Raw genomic sequence first — 16,958 nt, forward strand, 5'->3', positions numbered from 1 at the left:
TTAGGGTGGTGAATTTTCCACTTGAACATTGAACTGACTTGATAAGAGTGACCGGTTTGACTCAGAGTTAATAGAGGGCTCATTGTCGCAAAATCTTGTCTTTGAGTTTGGATAGAGGTTCATTAACTGTATTATTTCAAGCTCTATGTCGGCTATCGTTCTAGAACCTATGGGTTCTGCAAAATTTGAGAATTTATCTATAAATGTCAAGAAATATCTCCTGACCGTAGAGAAAATATCAAAGTGTAATGTCTCGCCGATTCGTGAAGGAAGAGGCGTTCTCCCAAGGACTTGTTTTTGCGGATGACGTATCTATTTGGCTTTTTGAAATACTATACTGCCTGCCAGCTGCGACATTTTTGGAAAAAAATAATCATGTAGAATATGTTTAACATTTACTTGCTCTGCCCTGTGCGCTCTGTTCAATGGCTACGATTTCTTTTGTTGCTCTTTGTTATAAATGTCGGTCACCATCTTTTTTGTATGCCGGAAAGTCGTCTATTTGTACTGGCGTTACGTACTTAAGTTCTTGAGTCCTGTATATAGTATTTTGAATAACCGGTGTCTGGTATCTTTCTTTCTATAAACGGTAGCAAGGACCTGTGGCTAAAACATGCACATTGTCATAATTTGTAAGTTCTTGGTCAATATGCTTAACAGCTGCTGTTGCCCCTTGTTCATAATCATTTTCATCTGAGTCCTCTAGATCTTCTTCTTGGGCTAAATTATTCTCTCTTTAATGTTTCGGTCATGTAAACCTGGCAATGCCACTATTTGGTCTTTTGGGTTATATGTTAATAGTCAATTTGAGCCTGTACAAATTGTCGAATTGGCCAAACATTTTAATGTTGGGGTAAGTTACCCTGGTCAAAATTTGTGCCTGCCTAAGTTAGTTTGATCAAATGGTTCGCATAGATATCAAACGCATAGATATCGTAAGTATCAAACAGCTGAGTCGGTGCCTGGACTGGTATTTGACCTGCTTGGCTGTCAAAACTGGGCGCTTATTAAAATATGGGTTTTTGCCTTGCACATTAGTGCTTCTATCCCTATTAGTTTTTTTTTTTGTCCTGAAAATTTTTTGATTAGTTCAGAGCGAATTGATAACGCTCGTTATATGACTCAACCTCCTGTGCTTAAGCAAGGGCTGTTGGTAAGTCCTTGACTCCTATGGAAAATAGGATATCACTCAATGACTTCTTTGTGCCTGTTATAAATACACTTAACGCGTCAGACCTATACTTTTCATTGAGTGACATCGCCAAGGGTTTATCGCACGTCATTATAGTCTTATTTGTAAGCAGAGTCAATTCATTCTCGACCTCATTATTAAATTCCGTAAGTGCCATATCACCCTGTTTAACCGTCGACAACTCTTGCTCAATTAGGTAGATGGGCCCTTTGTCAGCGTATGTAAAGACAAGGCGATTAATTATTGCCTTAAAGTTCAACGGCGTGCTAAACGAAGCATTCACGTTGTTTGCTGAGTTTTTAATTTTGTTTCGGATAATACCAAGGGCATGATAATATTTTGAACTCCCCCCGTATGATTCATGAACTTTAAAAGCAACATAAGACGATTTTCTCCACGACACATATGTAGGTTTCGCTTTCGCCCTCAAAGTCTGACAGCGACCATACTATGTCTAGAGATTCATTACACACTGAGTCGCAAATCTGCATTCGTGGAGAAAAAATCTTATCTATTTTGCTTTTACCGTTGCATGCTGTGGAAAACAGCACGCATTCTAAACATTGGACTCTGCCTTGCAGAGACGGCATTTGGACAACAACAAACAACAGTGGAAGAGGTGCGATAAGCTTGCATTCTCTGCCCATTGGGCCCCTCACCCCGCGTGCATCCGCGAAGAGGGGCATTAAAAGTTTGCTTATCTCTTAAGCTCATCGTACTTTGTCTTGCTTGCTCGCATCAAGAGCAAAATCAGGATAGCTAAACTAAATCAGTGATATAAAAAAATATATTATACATAATTAATAAAATAATGATACAATTTTTCATTGACTCTCAGCTTAGAAATAAGAAAATGTTCCTAACGATTGGCAAAACACCTTCGGATATAAGGGCTGAGTGCCGACTAGAAACTCAATGACTTTTGTGCACTGAAAATCACATCAGCAATAGCACGACCACTACGACTCTAACATTTAATAGTGCGGCTAGTAATCCCACTGTAATACCCAGCAGCTCTGGCCCCGGCAGACGTGTTGATAGCCATGTTGGCCGTAAACCAACATCTTCCACTGACACTGAAGGGCCAACGACCAGCGCTGCTGTCAATAGATTGATGGATTCCCAAAAGCAACGAATGATTAAAAGAAAAAAGAATCCGAAATCATTGTCTAGTATTTAGTGTCTCTGTCCCTGTCCACAATTTTGAAGACGGTGCAACTAACGGAGACTTACAGCTTAAGGGCCAAAAACCAAAAATAGTTGCAAATGACCTTTTTGTATTCATAAAAGAGGTCGCCAATCTGGACAACGTTACGAACCAGGCCAATCAAGGTGAAACGACCAGAATCTTTGCCAAGGCTAGCGATACCTACACGGCAATTGTTAACCATTTTGAAGAAGTGGGTATTGAATATCATACATACCAAATTCAAATAGTAGAGGTTGTTATGTAGACCTCTACACTTTGAAGATACATATGAAGATATAAACAAAGATATTATAGATAGCTTGAAGGCAGTTGGATACGATGATCTTCATATTCATAATCCTACATCTAAGGATACTAAGGAAAAACTCAATATTTTGTTCACTAATATTAAGCCCTGCGCAAAAACTAAATTTATAAGATTAAGTATCTTTGCCGCCAGATGGTGAAGATTGAAAGGATGCGAAAAGCAACGGAAATCGCACAATGTCATAGCTCCCAACATTATGAGCACACAGCCAAATACTGCCGGCGGCACCCAAATTGCGCCAGGTGTGGAGAAGATCATGACACTACACAATTTGGACGCTCCCCTGAAGCGCATCCTACCTGCATCCACTGCGAAGGAGACCACATGGCCAGCTATAAAGCTTGTGAATGGTACCAAAACTATCTTCGCCGGTCAATGGGAACCACCAAGAGCGTGAAAAATACAACCAGGTCGAATCGCTCCTCTGCAATGTCCCATGTAGACAATTCTTATCCGACTACAAATGGTAGAGAGCCGCAACAGTTTCCTACCTTGCAAATGGGCCGTAGCATTAAGGCTGGAAAATCGGCATTGCGGCACAATTTTCAGCAACCGCAATTGTAACAGCAGCGGCCACAGCAACTGCCTCAAAAGAAACAACATATGTATAATACAACAGCAACCGTCATACAGGGCCAATGGCAATACAGGGGTGTCCTACGCTGCAGTAGCAAAAGAAAATTCTAGGCCAGGCAACGTTAGAGTTGCTCAGCGCCTTCTAGATATTATACAGACGCAAAATTCACTGCAACAACGAGAAGACAGTAATCAACAGCACAGATTTCTTCATATACAATCCCTTCTGGAGCAACAACAACAACAATTTCAGCACTGGCAACAACAGCAGCCACAGCTAATAATATAAAACAATGGGCTGGAGCTAATCACCAGTCTCATGACAACGTTTTGGCCTCGCAATGAACCACCTTAAGTTTCTTATCTGGAATGTCAATGGCATTTCTTGCAAAGCCAGAGAAATTGAGGTCTTCGCGCAAGTCAACAGCGTAGATATTCTTATCTTAAATGAGATTATGCTGAAACGCAAACCACTCAGATGTCATCAGTTAAGGTCGCAACTGGCCTTGGTTACACGGAGTTCAGTGCTATTTACTGCCCTCCAAGAAACAGAATAAAAGAAAGAAATTTCAATAATCTACTCCGTGCTTGCAAACAAAGGTACTTTGTAGGTGGTGACTAGCTGTGGGGCTAATATTTTTTCTACAGGATCACCAACAAGGTACCCACATGTGTAAAGTCATACGCCCTCCTGCATTGATTTTGTATTGCATCACGGTATACCGGACTCTCGTACAAGCATAAGCGCTAATCACAATACAAACGACTGGACTTACCACGCGTCCGTCTCCTCGGCTAGTTACCAAGCGTACCAACATTACAGCATTTAAACAGCTTTTAGACAGCTCCATTCAATTAGATATTACCGGACAGCAAATCAGCTAAAACCACTAAGAAACGAATTTTTTGAGCAAAAGTTGACGTCGCTGGACAGTGACGCATTTGCTCAACATCTTCAATGAAATTAATGACAGCCATCAGACACCGCTGCAAATGGCTTTACCCAATACGCCAGCTAGGGTAGAGGAGGTAGTAGATGTCATAAAATCCTTACCAAAGAACAAGGCTACTGGCATCGACAGGATTTGCAATGCGACACTCAAAGATCTACCAATTCGAGCAATTATCTACTTATGCTCGATCTTCAACGCTATGCTACGCGTCCAGTTTTTCCCAAGACAGTGGAAGATAGCAGCTATCTATATGATTCATAAGACAGGCCAGACCAGAAGAGGACCCGGATCATACCGGCCAATAAGTCTGCTGCCCTCAATTTCTAAGGTGTGGGAGAGGCTTATTGCCAAGCGTATCAGTTGAGTCATAAGCCAAACTAACATCATGCCGGAACATCAGTTCGGCTTCGGAGGGGGTCATAGCACCGTAGAACAGGTTCACAGACTGGTACAACCTATACTGCAGGCGTTTAATGACCTTGAATATTGCAATGCAGTCTTTATCGATATGCAGCAAGCATTCGATAGGATCTGGCATGTTGGACTTTTATTCAAAATAAAAAGTCTGTTGCCAGCACCTTACGTTGGCCTTCTGCGGTCATATCTGGATGGACGGAAGTTTGTGGTCAGATACAGGGATACCTACTCTGCTCCCTGCCAAATTTTAGATGGAGTTCCGCAGGGCAGCGTCCTTGGCCCGCTGCTCTATTCCTTATATACTGCTGACTTACATAGACCTACTTACGAGAATATGCAATACCCTTCAAGGCTATCATTGCGACTTACGCCGATGACATTGCGGTTCTTTAAAGATCCAAATGCCGTATTTAAGCTGCAATTGGGTTGCAAGGATATCTTCAAACTCTTAACAATGAATCCGTGTTTCACACTTAAAAGGCTTGTAATGAATACTCCAGCAATACAAGTTGAAGGTAAGACATTGGAACAGCCAGCTCAAGCGAAATACCTCGGCATAATTTTAGATAAGCGCCTTACTTTTGGACCTCACCTAAAAACAATAACCAAAAGGTGTGGCCAAAGTATGCAGCGGAGTGCAGATCTGAGGGATTGCTGCCAAATCTAACTATAAGCGGATAAAAGTAATGCAAAACCGAACCCTGCGGCAGATAACTAACTGTCCTTGGTACGTGCGTGGCTCCACACTTCACCGTGATCTCAATCTACCCACTGGCGAAGAACAGACTTGTTGACATTCCAGCAGATACAACGATCGACTTGTTATACTTGCAAGGAGACTGCTACCAGCTAGGCCGCTTAAGCGACTTAAAAGACTGGGATTCAGCAAGACGATTCGTTAATTGTCCAGCCCTCCCACAACCTGCTTGTAATCCTCGTGAGATGTTTGGTTCTTTAAGATTTGTTTTTGATATGTGTTGTTAAGATGATATTTAGAATGTATGGTTTCAACTCTTAATAATATTAAAAAAAAAAAAGTAAGAAGAAGTAAGTTTCAACTTCTGGGGTGTTAGCTTTACATTTTTCTATGCGCTCAATAATCGTTTGTAATTCTTTGTTAAATAATTATTTTTGACTAGCAAGGGCAACTACAACGGCACTTTCTACTAAAGCTTTCAGTTGAATTGCTGATAACTCCATTTCACTAGTTTTGTTTTCTGATTTCACGTTTTTTTCGCTTGCGGTTTCTAATTGTCTAGTCCCTTTAAATATTCTATTCCAACTTGATATTAAGTCGTCTATCTCTTTATCACTGTCACTCATAAATGCGTTATTTATAACCTTCACGTGTGTATGAAAAATTTTTTATTTTATTTTTTTAATAATTATACTTAAAACTTGTGTGATGTTTTGCAATATCTAGTGCTTTTTTATAATTTTTTATTGTAATCTCCGCTTGAGTAGGTGCGATCCAGCTGTTGTGTTTCTCCTTTTAATATCGTGGGTTTTAGATTTAGTTGCCTCCTTTTGATATCGTAGGTTTAAGGTTTAGTTGGGCGCCAATTTCGGTTAATGTTTTACACAATATTTATTTGTGTGAGTATACAAATTATAATAGAATTAATGCGGTCTGCACTAGATGAGGCGAATCCGTATGTTTGTGCGTGGCGATGACCGACTCTTCTTATCTCGAAATATCGACTGATAATTACACATTAGATCTCTTAAGATTGCCCTACGTTCTTGAGCAGAGCTTAGCTCTTCTTTCGAAAGCTCCGATCCTCTTACATTAAGGCGGGCATAAGCAATATGTAAATGTACTTTATATGGTGGGAAACGGTTCCTTCTGCCTGTTACATACTTTTCAACTAGTAACGGGTTTAAAAAATAGTCACATTCTTTTGGATAACATTGAGTTTTTGGGTAGTATTAAGCGTTCTTCGATTTGGTTAGCGCATAATGTGGTAGAGGACTGTATGTTAGCAAAAAGCCGTATGATTTTCGTTACGATAAAGCAAAAAATTATCACTTTACGACGACGTTATTACGAAATACTTTCAGACATATTATTTGACATTCATTTACTTACACATTATTGAGGCTACCTAGAAAGGGGCATCCGATTTGTACGGCCACAGCCGAATAACGAGTGTAAAGTTTTTGACTGAGCTGAAAGTTGCTTGATCCGTATTGCTGAACGTTAAAAAATAGTGTTTCACGCCCTCCCAGTACTGCCTTGTCCTCACCGCCCTCTGCAATTAGTTTAATTCCAGCTTCCACAGAGTCAATAAAAAATCCTTGAGGGTCCTTGATCACCTGCTGCCTCATCAGAGCATAAAGCTGACGAAACAGTTCTGTCCCATTCTCCAACATCTCCAACGAACTACTTTCCTTCTCCACATATAGCCGGTAACCGTCGTGAATCATCGCTGCTTGCAGGCGCTGAAGAGTATTGATTGGTGGCTCGCGAGCAGGTCGTGCAAACTGGCTGGTCAGTTGAGCTGAATATACATCGGCCAATACATAGGTCGCTGCTATCCAATACACTATGGTCAAAAACTTGGCTCGGTATCCGTTATGTAGTTCATTGCATGCTGTAAAAATCATAAAATGTTTAAAAGTAACTTACAGTTTGAATACGTTCTTCTTAGCTGATACTCCCAATATATTACGATACAAAATTTGTTCAAATATCTCTGTCGAGTCTAGCAGTCAACAGCAGTTTTTAAATTGATTAATTTTTAACATGCCAACATCGGAGGCACCATATAAGTATACATCTTCTTGATCAGGACCAATAGCCGAGTCGATCTGGACATGTCCGACTGTCTGTCCGTTCGTCTGTATGAACGTCGAGATCTCAGGAACTATAAAAGCTAGAAAGTTTAGTCTAATTATGCAGATTCTTAAGACATTTACGCAGCATAAGTTTCGTAATTTTTATTCGCGATGTTGTCACGATCACGGCAACGGCCACAATCTGCCCAAAAATGCCAAGCGCACACTTTTGAAAAATTTTTCGATTTTTTTTTTTTAATTTTTATTGTTGTTTTTATTGTTTATTAAATAGTATTTTTGAAGTTTATAGGGTGCAATCCCAATAGCTGAGTAACGAGTATCGAGTCACTCGACTATACCGTCTTCTCTTGCTACAACTCAGGTCGGGGGAGATTTCAAAGCGCGCCTGGTAAAAACATTCACCCACTACCCTTTTTCCCATCCTAGCACCAAAAACGATGGAATCCATTCACTCTTTCGCAATTTCGGATGATAGATATGCTATAGCATTGGAAGTAATACACATCAAATAAGCTAATCGCCGTTAATATCGATCGTTTTAAGGTGCTGCCTTAGAAGTTTTGAAAGGTCGAATGTTGCGCCGAGGCTATCGTACAAGCTACTGATGCAAGGCATCACTCGTTTGCCTGTTAGGGGTTATTCTGTTCGATTGATTATTCAGATTAATTCAGATTAGATCTTTTAAGGGAGTACAAGCTCTTTAAAGGTTCTTGGTTTTTGACAAAAACCGCCGTTCCGGCAGAGTAACCTAGTTCCTCTCTTTTTTTTTGCCTCCTCACTGAGTCATGAAAAAGAAAAGGACAGTTTCGCATCGTTTTTGATGGATCAGCGTCAACTTCTTCTGCATAATCTTTAATCAATGATTTGAATGGCTGGTCCATTCAATCTGGTATTCCAGATTCTACTTTGATTTTCGACGTATCCAGTCGCAATCACACGGTTCATCTGTGTCCGGAAAGGATTATCCTCAAGACAACCGCTGCATTTTTAAGTTGGGTACTGTTATGTATAGCACGCAACCTAGCCTCTACCGAGCTATGAGAGAAGTGACTCCTCGAAGTGACTTTCATGTTTATGATTTGATATCTGAGCCTGCTCCAAGGAAGAGGCCATTAACATAATGCAGTCGACTTCCGCACTCTTGTCCAGAAATAACTACTATAATTCAGTTGTTGGTAATGAATTTTACTCAAAGTTTGACTCGATTTTAGAAAATTTTAGCACTCGTCCGGTGTTCTAATTTTTAACCCAATCAATAGCAGGGCCTGGCCGACTTCCAGTTTGATCTGCAATTGTTCAAGATTTTTCTTTTTTCTCCAGTAGTTGAACAGGAATACGTTTTCATGGAATAAAAGCTTTCATTTGGCACAAGATTTATAATAGATTCAGTAGTTTTAGACAGATTAGTAAACGTTTCCTCGATTGTCTCTTTCTGAACTGAAGATTCATGAGCTTTTCGATGCATTGATGCTTATGGAGCGTGTGTAAATGTCGTTTCTAGTGGACAATTCCAGTACCCTTAAAAACCCTGAAAGTACTAAAACTTTAGTTTTCCGGACCTTAACTTTTATCTTTCCTTATCGGAAGTAGCTTAACTTAACATATCCGAAGGAAAATTCTATACCTGAAGCGATTTTAAGATCTTGGATTTGGGACGAGCCACGAATCTACAAAGTCTTTGTAGCAAGCTGTTTCGGTGCAGCTCAAACATTGACCCGCTATGGAATGGACGGTAATTTCTATAGCCCGGTAGCTGATTTGCTACCCACAGTCTTAACAGAAACAACAGTGCTAAAACGTCGTCGAAAAGTCTTGCCTATAAAATCTTGTCTCGCTTTCATTCGATATCGACTAAGTTGGACTTCATCAGCTGTAGAACTTTTTAATAGATTTCAATGTCCGTCAACCAATCATCCAGTCGCAGGGTAACATAGTTACTAAGGCCATCATAACTCAAGCAATGAGTGCAACCTGCACACTGGTCCTCGGACTCTTCTCGGTAATGTGAAAAAATGCAGTAAGCAAGTGGGTCACGTGTTTTTAAAAAAACCTCGACGGATCTACCAAAGGAGCTTAGCCGATAAGCATTTTGAAAGCAAACAATTGTCGCCGAAATCGGAATCCCCAAATTTCTAAAAAACCGTTACCTATTTTGAGTTCTTTTTCCACTTAGTTTTGCTCGTTCCGCTATATAAGGCTATAAGAGCCTTTCCAGTCTCTGGAAAAAAAAGGCGGACAATGGGAAAAATTTAAGTCTCATATGTTAAGCCAGCACTAATATTCGGGAAGTCGGTAGCGTCAATTTTAAAGCCGCAAGCAGCTGGCCCATCCAATACCCAGCAGTTACAGAGCTTCATTGACAATGCATCTTCCCCATTCAGTCCTCGATCTTAGGGTTGGTCATCTACGTCATCTTAAAAAGTGTGATCAACAAACCAAAACCAAGTGGAATGAGACACTGGACGTCTATACTTTGACGTCATGGTACCAGGTGCTTGACTAAGCTTACGGTGCTTCGTGACGGACCATAAATGAAACTTTGCTCGACCATTCAGAGAAATTTATAGTTATTTTTGCTAGAACTCAGGCTTCGGTATATCATCGCCGCAGATGTCACCGAAATGACCGCAAATACCAGAACATTTTTTGCAGATGAATTTTTTGTGCGCGAGTCCCACGGCCACACCAACCGTCCAACCGTACGGCGGCCGGCACCCTGTATCGAACAATTCGATTCGCAAGAAGATATAGGAAAGAACACAAAAACGAGTAAATAAATATATTATAAAACAAGGGAGAATGCTATGGTTCCCGACTATCAGATACCCGCAGATTCAGATCAGATTCGCAGAAACGCGAAATTTCATCATTTTCTAGGATATCGATAGATATCAGCATAACAACATTTGCTACTTCTAGATAGCGCTGGAGAAAAAACTTAAATTAGAAGGGTAAGAGTTAAGAACAATAATGTTTATATTAAAACAATAAATCCCAATATTCAAGATACACCTGAAAGCTTGGCGTCTGTTAAATTTGTAAAATTATTTCGGCTGACTATATTATGTAGATGGCAAAGGAACTGTCAAAAAATTAATTTTTAAAAATTAAATGTTCTGACTCGGAATACACCTGTATTTTGACAACATAGAATTTAGTTAGATCAAAATCAGATGGAGCTGGAATAAAGTTAAAAAAAATCAGTTTCGTTGTTCTACCCGTTACTTGATTTGTAATTATTTGTAATTGGCTTTCCAAATGTTCTGGATTCCGTTGTCTTAGGCCGTGTCGTGTATAAAGAATACATAACTAGAGAGTAACTATAGTCGTGTTCCCCGACTATAAGATACCCGTTACTTAGCTAGTGCGAACGCGAAATTTGATCAGTTTATTACGGAAGCGTGTAAAGAAAGGGGAAATGGTGGATTACATCGATGATATGACAGCTAAACTTTTGATGAGATGTATGAAAAACTAGAGAATATTCTGTAAGTGTTGCGAGATTGCGGATTGACTTTGAATCTAGAGAAATGTGAGTTGTTGTTGTCAATCACATTTCTATGTCATCAAATACACCCTGATGGAATCAGTCCCGAAGAAGTCAAAACTAATGTCATGGCAGACTTTGAAAAGCCAAATAATATCACCGAAGTGCGCCATTTTTTGGGTCTCATTGGATATTTCCGGAAATTCGTACCCGTATATGCAATAATATCTGAGCAAACACACTAGAATAACATGATGCGTAACGGCCGTACATGGCACTATGGGGCATTTGACCTGTTTTTTTTGCAAAAATGTGTTTTTCACAAGTATGCAAAATTGAAGTATTTTAGTATTAATACATTGGAAATACGTTAGACTATTATGTTTTAGCCGGCAAAAGTAATTTTAACAGTGTACTGTTATAATAACAGCTGTTAAAGTCGGCTGTTGCGAGCATATACCAGGTGGCTGCAAAACGCGCAAAATTTAGCTTAACTTTCAAAGTGTTAAAATTTTAAAAGAAGATCGTAAAAGAGTAAAATTTGAAATAGATAATCAATATTCAGGTTTGTATTATGTATATATATTAATATATTGTTTATTGTGTGCGTCTATTTCTAACAATTTGTACATTTAGCAAGTGGTGTCAACATGTAGCTGTTAGAAAAAAATTTCAACTTTGAATAGAGCTATAAAAATTTGTTCAAATTTGTTCAGTATGTGTTTATATCCATGTTGTAGAGTGTTCAATTCCTAACTCATATCAGGTAGTCTCTATGTGCGTTTTTTGCGGGTTTTTGAGAAATTTCATTTTTTAGGGAACAACATCTCGATTGCCAATGCTGCCCTGCTGGAAGTGTGGCGCAAGCAAAAGGGTGTTCGTCAAAAGGAAAATTCTTTTTGCACTTTTATTAGTGGGCATTTTTCTGATAGCAAGCTAGACTTTAATGAATGATTAACGAATAGTAATAATAACGAATGTTTTCAGTCAATCTTTTGCGAAATTGGAGAAAATGCAATCGAAAAATATATGAAAGTTTTTTCAAAGTGGTTAGAAGATCACCTAGTCCTGAAGGTAAAAGAGAAAAATAAAAAGGAAAGGAAATTAGCTGGATGCCCGAAAACGTCATATTATTTTAAAAGTTTGAGTGGCCGAAGACAGCAAGTAGATGAACTCGTATGGGCGCAGAACCACAACGAACGTCTTTTGGGTCAAGCTGCAATGCTATCTGCACGAAAGCGCGGCCTGGATCTTGCAGACATACTTAAAATTCTTTTTTGAACCCAGCCAAGGCAAATATAAATAATATCCCATAATATCATCAATAAATATAAAGAGGCGCGTTCGAAAACATAAGCGACTATCTCTTCCACCAGAAGTCATTCAAAATTTGAATTTCAAATGTTAGCTTGCGAATTTGAACCTGACACCGATTCTTCAGACTCTATTGATTGTAAAGACGAAGACGATTATGAATTTGTATACAATATTGAAATAAAAAATTAACTTTAAAAATATAATATTAAAAAAAAAAAATAAATAAAAAATTGGGGCGGAGTTGGGGGCACGCCCACTTTTCCAAAATATTCCTGGGGGCATATGTAACACATAAAAAAAAATTCATCCAAATATCTCCCATAGTTTAGGAGTTATTAATTTTTGTAAAAAAAACAGGCCAAATGCCCCATAGTGCATGGGTTTGGCACTATGCAGCCACTTTTTTGGTGAAGGCCAAAATTGCTCTCTATCCGCTCGCTTACGCTGAGAGTGTAAGAAATCTAAAAATAGAATTTTCTTGCTTGTGTGAGTAAAAACAAGAGACGAGAACGCGTATATACGAGCGTGTTGTGCTAGAAGACGATTTTCGGGCCGAAATCAATTGTGATCGAAGAAACGAATTTACATATTAGGAGTTTTGACATAATGATGAAAAAAATTAAAATTAATAATTCACGCCCTGACTATTATAATTTTAATGTTTTTTAAATTCGTTTGTTAAGATCGCCGCTCGAGTTAGCTACCCTTTACATATTTATATTTATATTGATAATTAATTATGTGTAATATACATATACATATAACATTCATTATTTGCATAAAAACAAAACCATTCAAACGGGAGCAGCCACAAGAAGATTATTTTGAAGTATGTAACTAGCTGCTGCATAGATGCTGAAGATGCAAGTGCCGTTGGATTAGCCGGAGTTTAGATGCAGAAAAATGACGGCCAACTGAAGCCAATGCTATATTCGATTTCCCCGTTACTCAGCTATTGTGAATGCGAATTCGAAATTTCTTAATTTTCATGGGATATCGATAGATATTGGAGAATAAAATAAGAAAATATTTTAAAAAATTTCAAAATGTGGGCGTGGGAGTTTTGTGCGGTTTTACGGCGTTGGAGGTGCGTGGCAAAATATTTTTTATTTGCAAATTGATAGAAATTTAGAAGACTAATAAAAATGTTAAGAAATATCAACACATTTATCGAAAGTGTGGGCGTGGATGTTTGGGTCAACAAACTTGCTTTGTCTCTAGAATCTTTATGCTGAATATTAACCTTCTAGCTTTTATAGTTCCTGAGATTTCGACGTTCATGCGGACAGACAGACATGGCGAGATCGACTCGGCTATTGATCCTGATCAAGAATATATATATTTTATATAGTCGGAAACGCTTCCTTCTTTTTGTTTTATACTTTTCAACGAATCTAGTATACCCTTTTACCAAAGACACTAGAATAACAAGATGCGTAACGCCATACGATTTTTTGGCACGCGATTTTTTGTCCGTGGCTGTGGAGGTGGCTCCAGGCTCTCTCGAGTTTTTGTTCGAGGGAGAAAGAGCGGAGAGCCCTACAGCAAACAGCTCTTTTCTACGCATACAGTGATAGCAGACAACTGTATGTGTGCACATGTATGCTCATGCATTGTAAATTTGACAAAATATGCCCTTCATATTAGAAGTTCGTTGACTTTAAATCTATATTATTCTTTATCAAATGGCACCATGCGAAAAATTCTTGTTTTGCATTGCCTTAACGTTATTATTATTTAAATAAAGCTTAGAAATAGTAATAGTTATTCTAGTGACTTTGGTACAACTGAAGCATTAAAAGAACATTCCAGTTGGCTTCCATGGACCAAGTTAACCACCAAGTCGCTTAAGACTGTCTAATGGGACAACCTCGACTCTCTTACAATGATGCATGATCACGGCTCAAAAGAATAATAGCAACGGGTCTATCTAAGATTGAAGAAAATAATACAAGTCTTCTTGTCCATGCAGCATTAATTTCAGCCAAAAATTAAAAAATGGGCGATACTGCTTTTGAATTAAAGCAAACCATTTCAACTTCAACTGCATCCACTGAAACTAGAAAGAAATTTATATTCTCAGAGCCAGTACAGCTCACACCAATTTGATTGACAGCTCTCTAACCAAAGCCCAATACAACGACATGAGAGCTTTGAACAAAACACAATTTAGCGACATTTATCCATCGTATAATAAAGTCAGAGAAGCTAAATTAGCGTGTAGACCTGTGGGAGTTCATGTGACAGAGACCTTTGCCCAAGTATCTCTCCAAAATTTGATGAATCATACCGCCAGTCGAATTATTCTTATGCAAGAGGAGGTTTTTAGGACGCATAAAAACATAACAGGTGTCAAACTGATCGCAAGCTATGGATTTGGTATTACCGGGCAGAGTATGTACAAGCAGAGATTATTTTGGCGGAAAACTTGCAAGCGAGCTGTTAAAAGTACCGCAAGAGAGCAGTTTACACGCTTAGATCTTTAGATTTTTTGTGGGAGAGCGAGAGAGTGGGTGCACAGTTTTATGTGCAGTTTATGTGCATACAAAAACAACACAAAAAAGCAGAGCGAACAACGCAAGAAATAGAGACATAACAAAACACAACGGCAGAAAAGCAAAAAATTTAGTTAGTTTGCTTAAACTCACAACTCACGAGACAAATATACAAATCAAGATAGATTCAGTCGCGAAGCTAACGGAAATGAAATAATTATGTATGTTTAAAATATAATTATAATTATGTTTAGAAAATATTATACAAGTATTTATAAAAAAAAAACCCAGCTGGATTTACCAAACGCAAAAATAAATTCGGAGCGCAGAAAAAAACACGACCATTCGATTTGAAGCTAGACGATCCGACGGGTTCGGTTTGGTGCTACCGCCAGTTGTCTGGCGTCTCAATCTGACCACATAGTTAGGTCTACAATGATTTAAGATTGGGAGTATGTGGTTTCTGGTGAATATACTTGGCTACTTTACCATCTACCTTACCAAGTCGGGACTATCAACTTCACCACGAATAAGCTTACAAGTGAAGGCTGTTGCAAGCATAGGTTTACGATTAGCTAGGGAAGGGAACTAATTAAAATTAGTTTACTGGAATACGGAGGTAACATAAGGTTTGCATCCCCACTTGGGCGCCGCAAGGCGAACAGTGAGAAGCTCTTTTGGACCGATTCAATGCGGTCCGAGTTAACTACGGATCTCCAAACAGGTGATCCATACTCAGGAATCGGACGGACTAGCGAAATAAATAATGTTTTGTCCGTGTCAGGATCATCAAATTCCTTTGAACACCTTTTTAAAAAACCAAGCACTGACCTTTTGACAATAGTCGAATAAGTACACGCGAATGATTTATTACTAAGGAAGGTCATTAACAAATAAGCTAAAAATAAGCGGACCAAGGTGGCTCCCTTGTGGAACACCGCATGTGACCCGGAGAATACAATAAAGATAACTTTTGAAGAGGGCCCGTTGGGTACTGCCATTCAGATACCTCAATATCCAATTTAGAAGTTCAACAGTGAAGAATAATAAGTCAAGTTTCCTTACTAGAAGAGAATAATTAACAAAGTCAAATGCAATCAATGAGTCAAATTACTACGTCAGCGTAGATGAATTCTGTTTGAAGATTACTTTTGAAACCCTGTATATCAAAGGAAGTTACCGTTATAATGTTTATAACATGGCGATATAATTGCTGCAAATAAGGAGTGATAACATTTTCAAAAAGCTTAGGGATAGCCGACAATTTAGAGAATAGCTTGGGTAGAGACTTGCACAAGGCTTCCGCACAGAATCCACCACCCTGTCTGGAGGGATGATCAGGATACCTGTTCGAAGATACCTGTTCTCAATCATTGCTGGTGCAAAATAAGTCCCGTTGCGGATAAGTACATCAAAAATATTTTTACATAGGCACAAAATATTAAATTCGAATTTGATACCGCGTAGGAGTATGGCTGGAATAAGGTAACGTAAAATCTTGATATAATAATATTTTATCAAAATGTGGGAGTGGAAGTTTTGTTCGGTTTTAGGGCGTTAGAGTGGGCGTGTCAAAAAGTTTTTGGAAAATCGATAGAAATTTACAAGACTTATAGAAATGTGAAAAAAAAAATAGAGTCGGTGTGACAACATGAGTCAACCAACTTGCGCTGCGTCTTTGTATCTAGAATCTGTATTCTGAACTAGAAGGTTGAAGCTTTTATATTTCCTGAGATCTCTACGTTCATACGGACAGACGGACATGGCTAGATCGACTCGGCTATTGATCCTGATAAAGAATATATATATAATTTATACGTAATTTAATTTATATATAATTTAAACGTTTCCTTCTGCCTGTTACATACTTTTAACGAATCTAGTATACCCTCTTACTCTACTAGTAACGGCTATAATGATATGAAACAGAAGCTATCTAATAAATCCATTTTGAAATACAGGACCTTTAGAACAAAAAGGCGAAAGGCACTAGCACTTATAGGGATCATTAGGCTGTAAATCGCGAAGGAAGAAATTCTATCACGTCAATGCAGGAAATCTGACAATTCTGCTCTTATAATTAAAAGCAATAGTGAAGTTGGCGAAAATATCATTGACGAGAGAATAACAAATTAGTATTATTCCCATAACTTGAAATAACGGTTATTTACTTTTGAACACAGGGAAATACCTCTAAACTATCAA

At 38.6% G+C, this 16,958-nt stretch overlaps 1 protein-coding gene across 1 annotated transcript in view; it reads right to left on the reverse strand.

Moving 5' to 3' along the window:
- The window catches only part of LOC117138113 (ionotropic receptor 40a), a 65,526-nt gene that overhangs the window by 30,475 nt on the left and 18,093 nt on the right, over window positions 1–16,958 (reverse strand). Inside the window, exon 6 of the mRNA XM_033300016.1 lies at window positions 6,745–7,249. Within this exon, the coding sequence (XP_033155907.1) occupies window positions 6,745–7,249 (505 nt within the window). The remainder of the gene's footprint in view (window positions 1–6,744; window positions 7,250–16,958) is intronic.

The sequence above is a fragment of the Drosophila mauritiana genome, chromosome 2L, assembly GCF_004382145.1.
Source record: "Drosophila mauritiana strain mau12 chromosome 2L, ASM438214v1, whole genome shotgun sequence".
In the NCBI taxonomy this organism is placed as follows: domain Eukaryota; kingdom Metazoa; phylum Arthropoda; class Insecta; order Diptera; family Drosophilidae; genus Drosophila; species Drosophila mauritiana.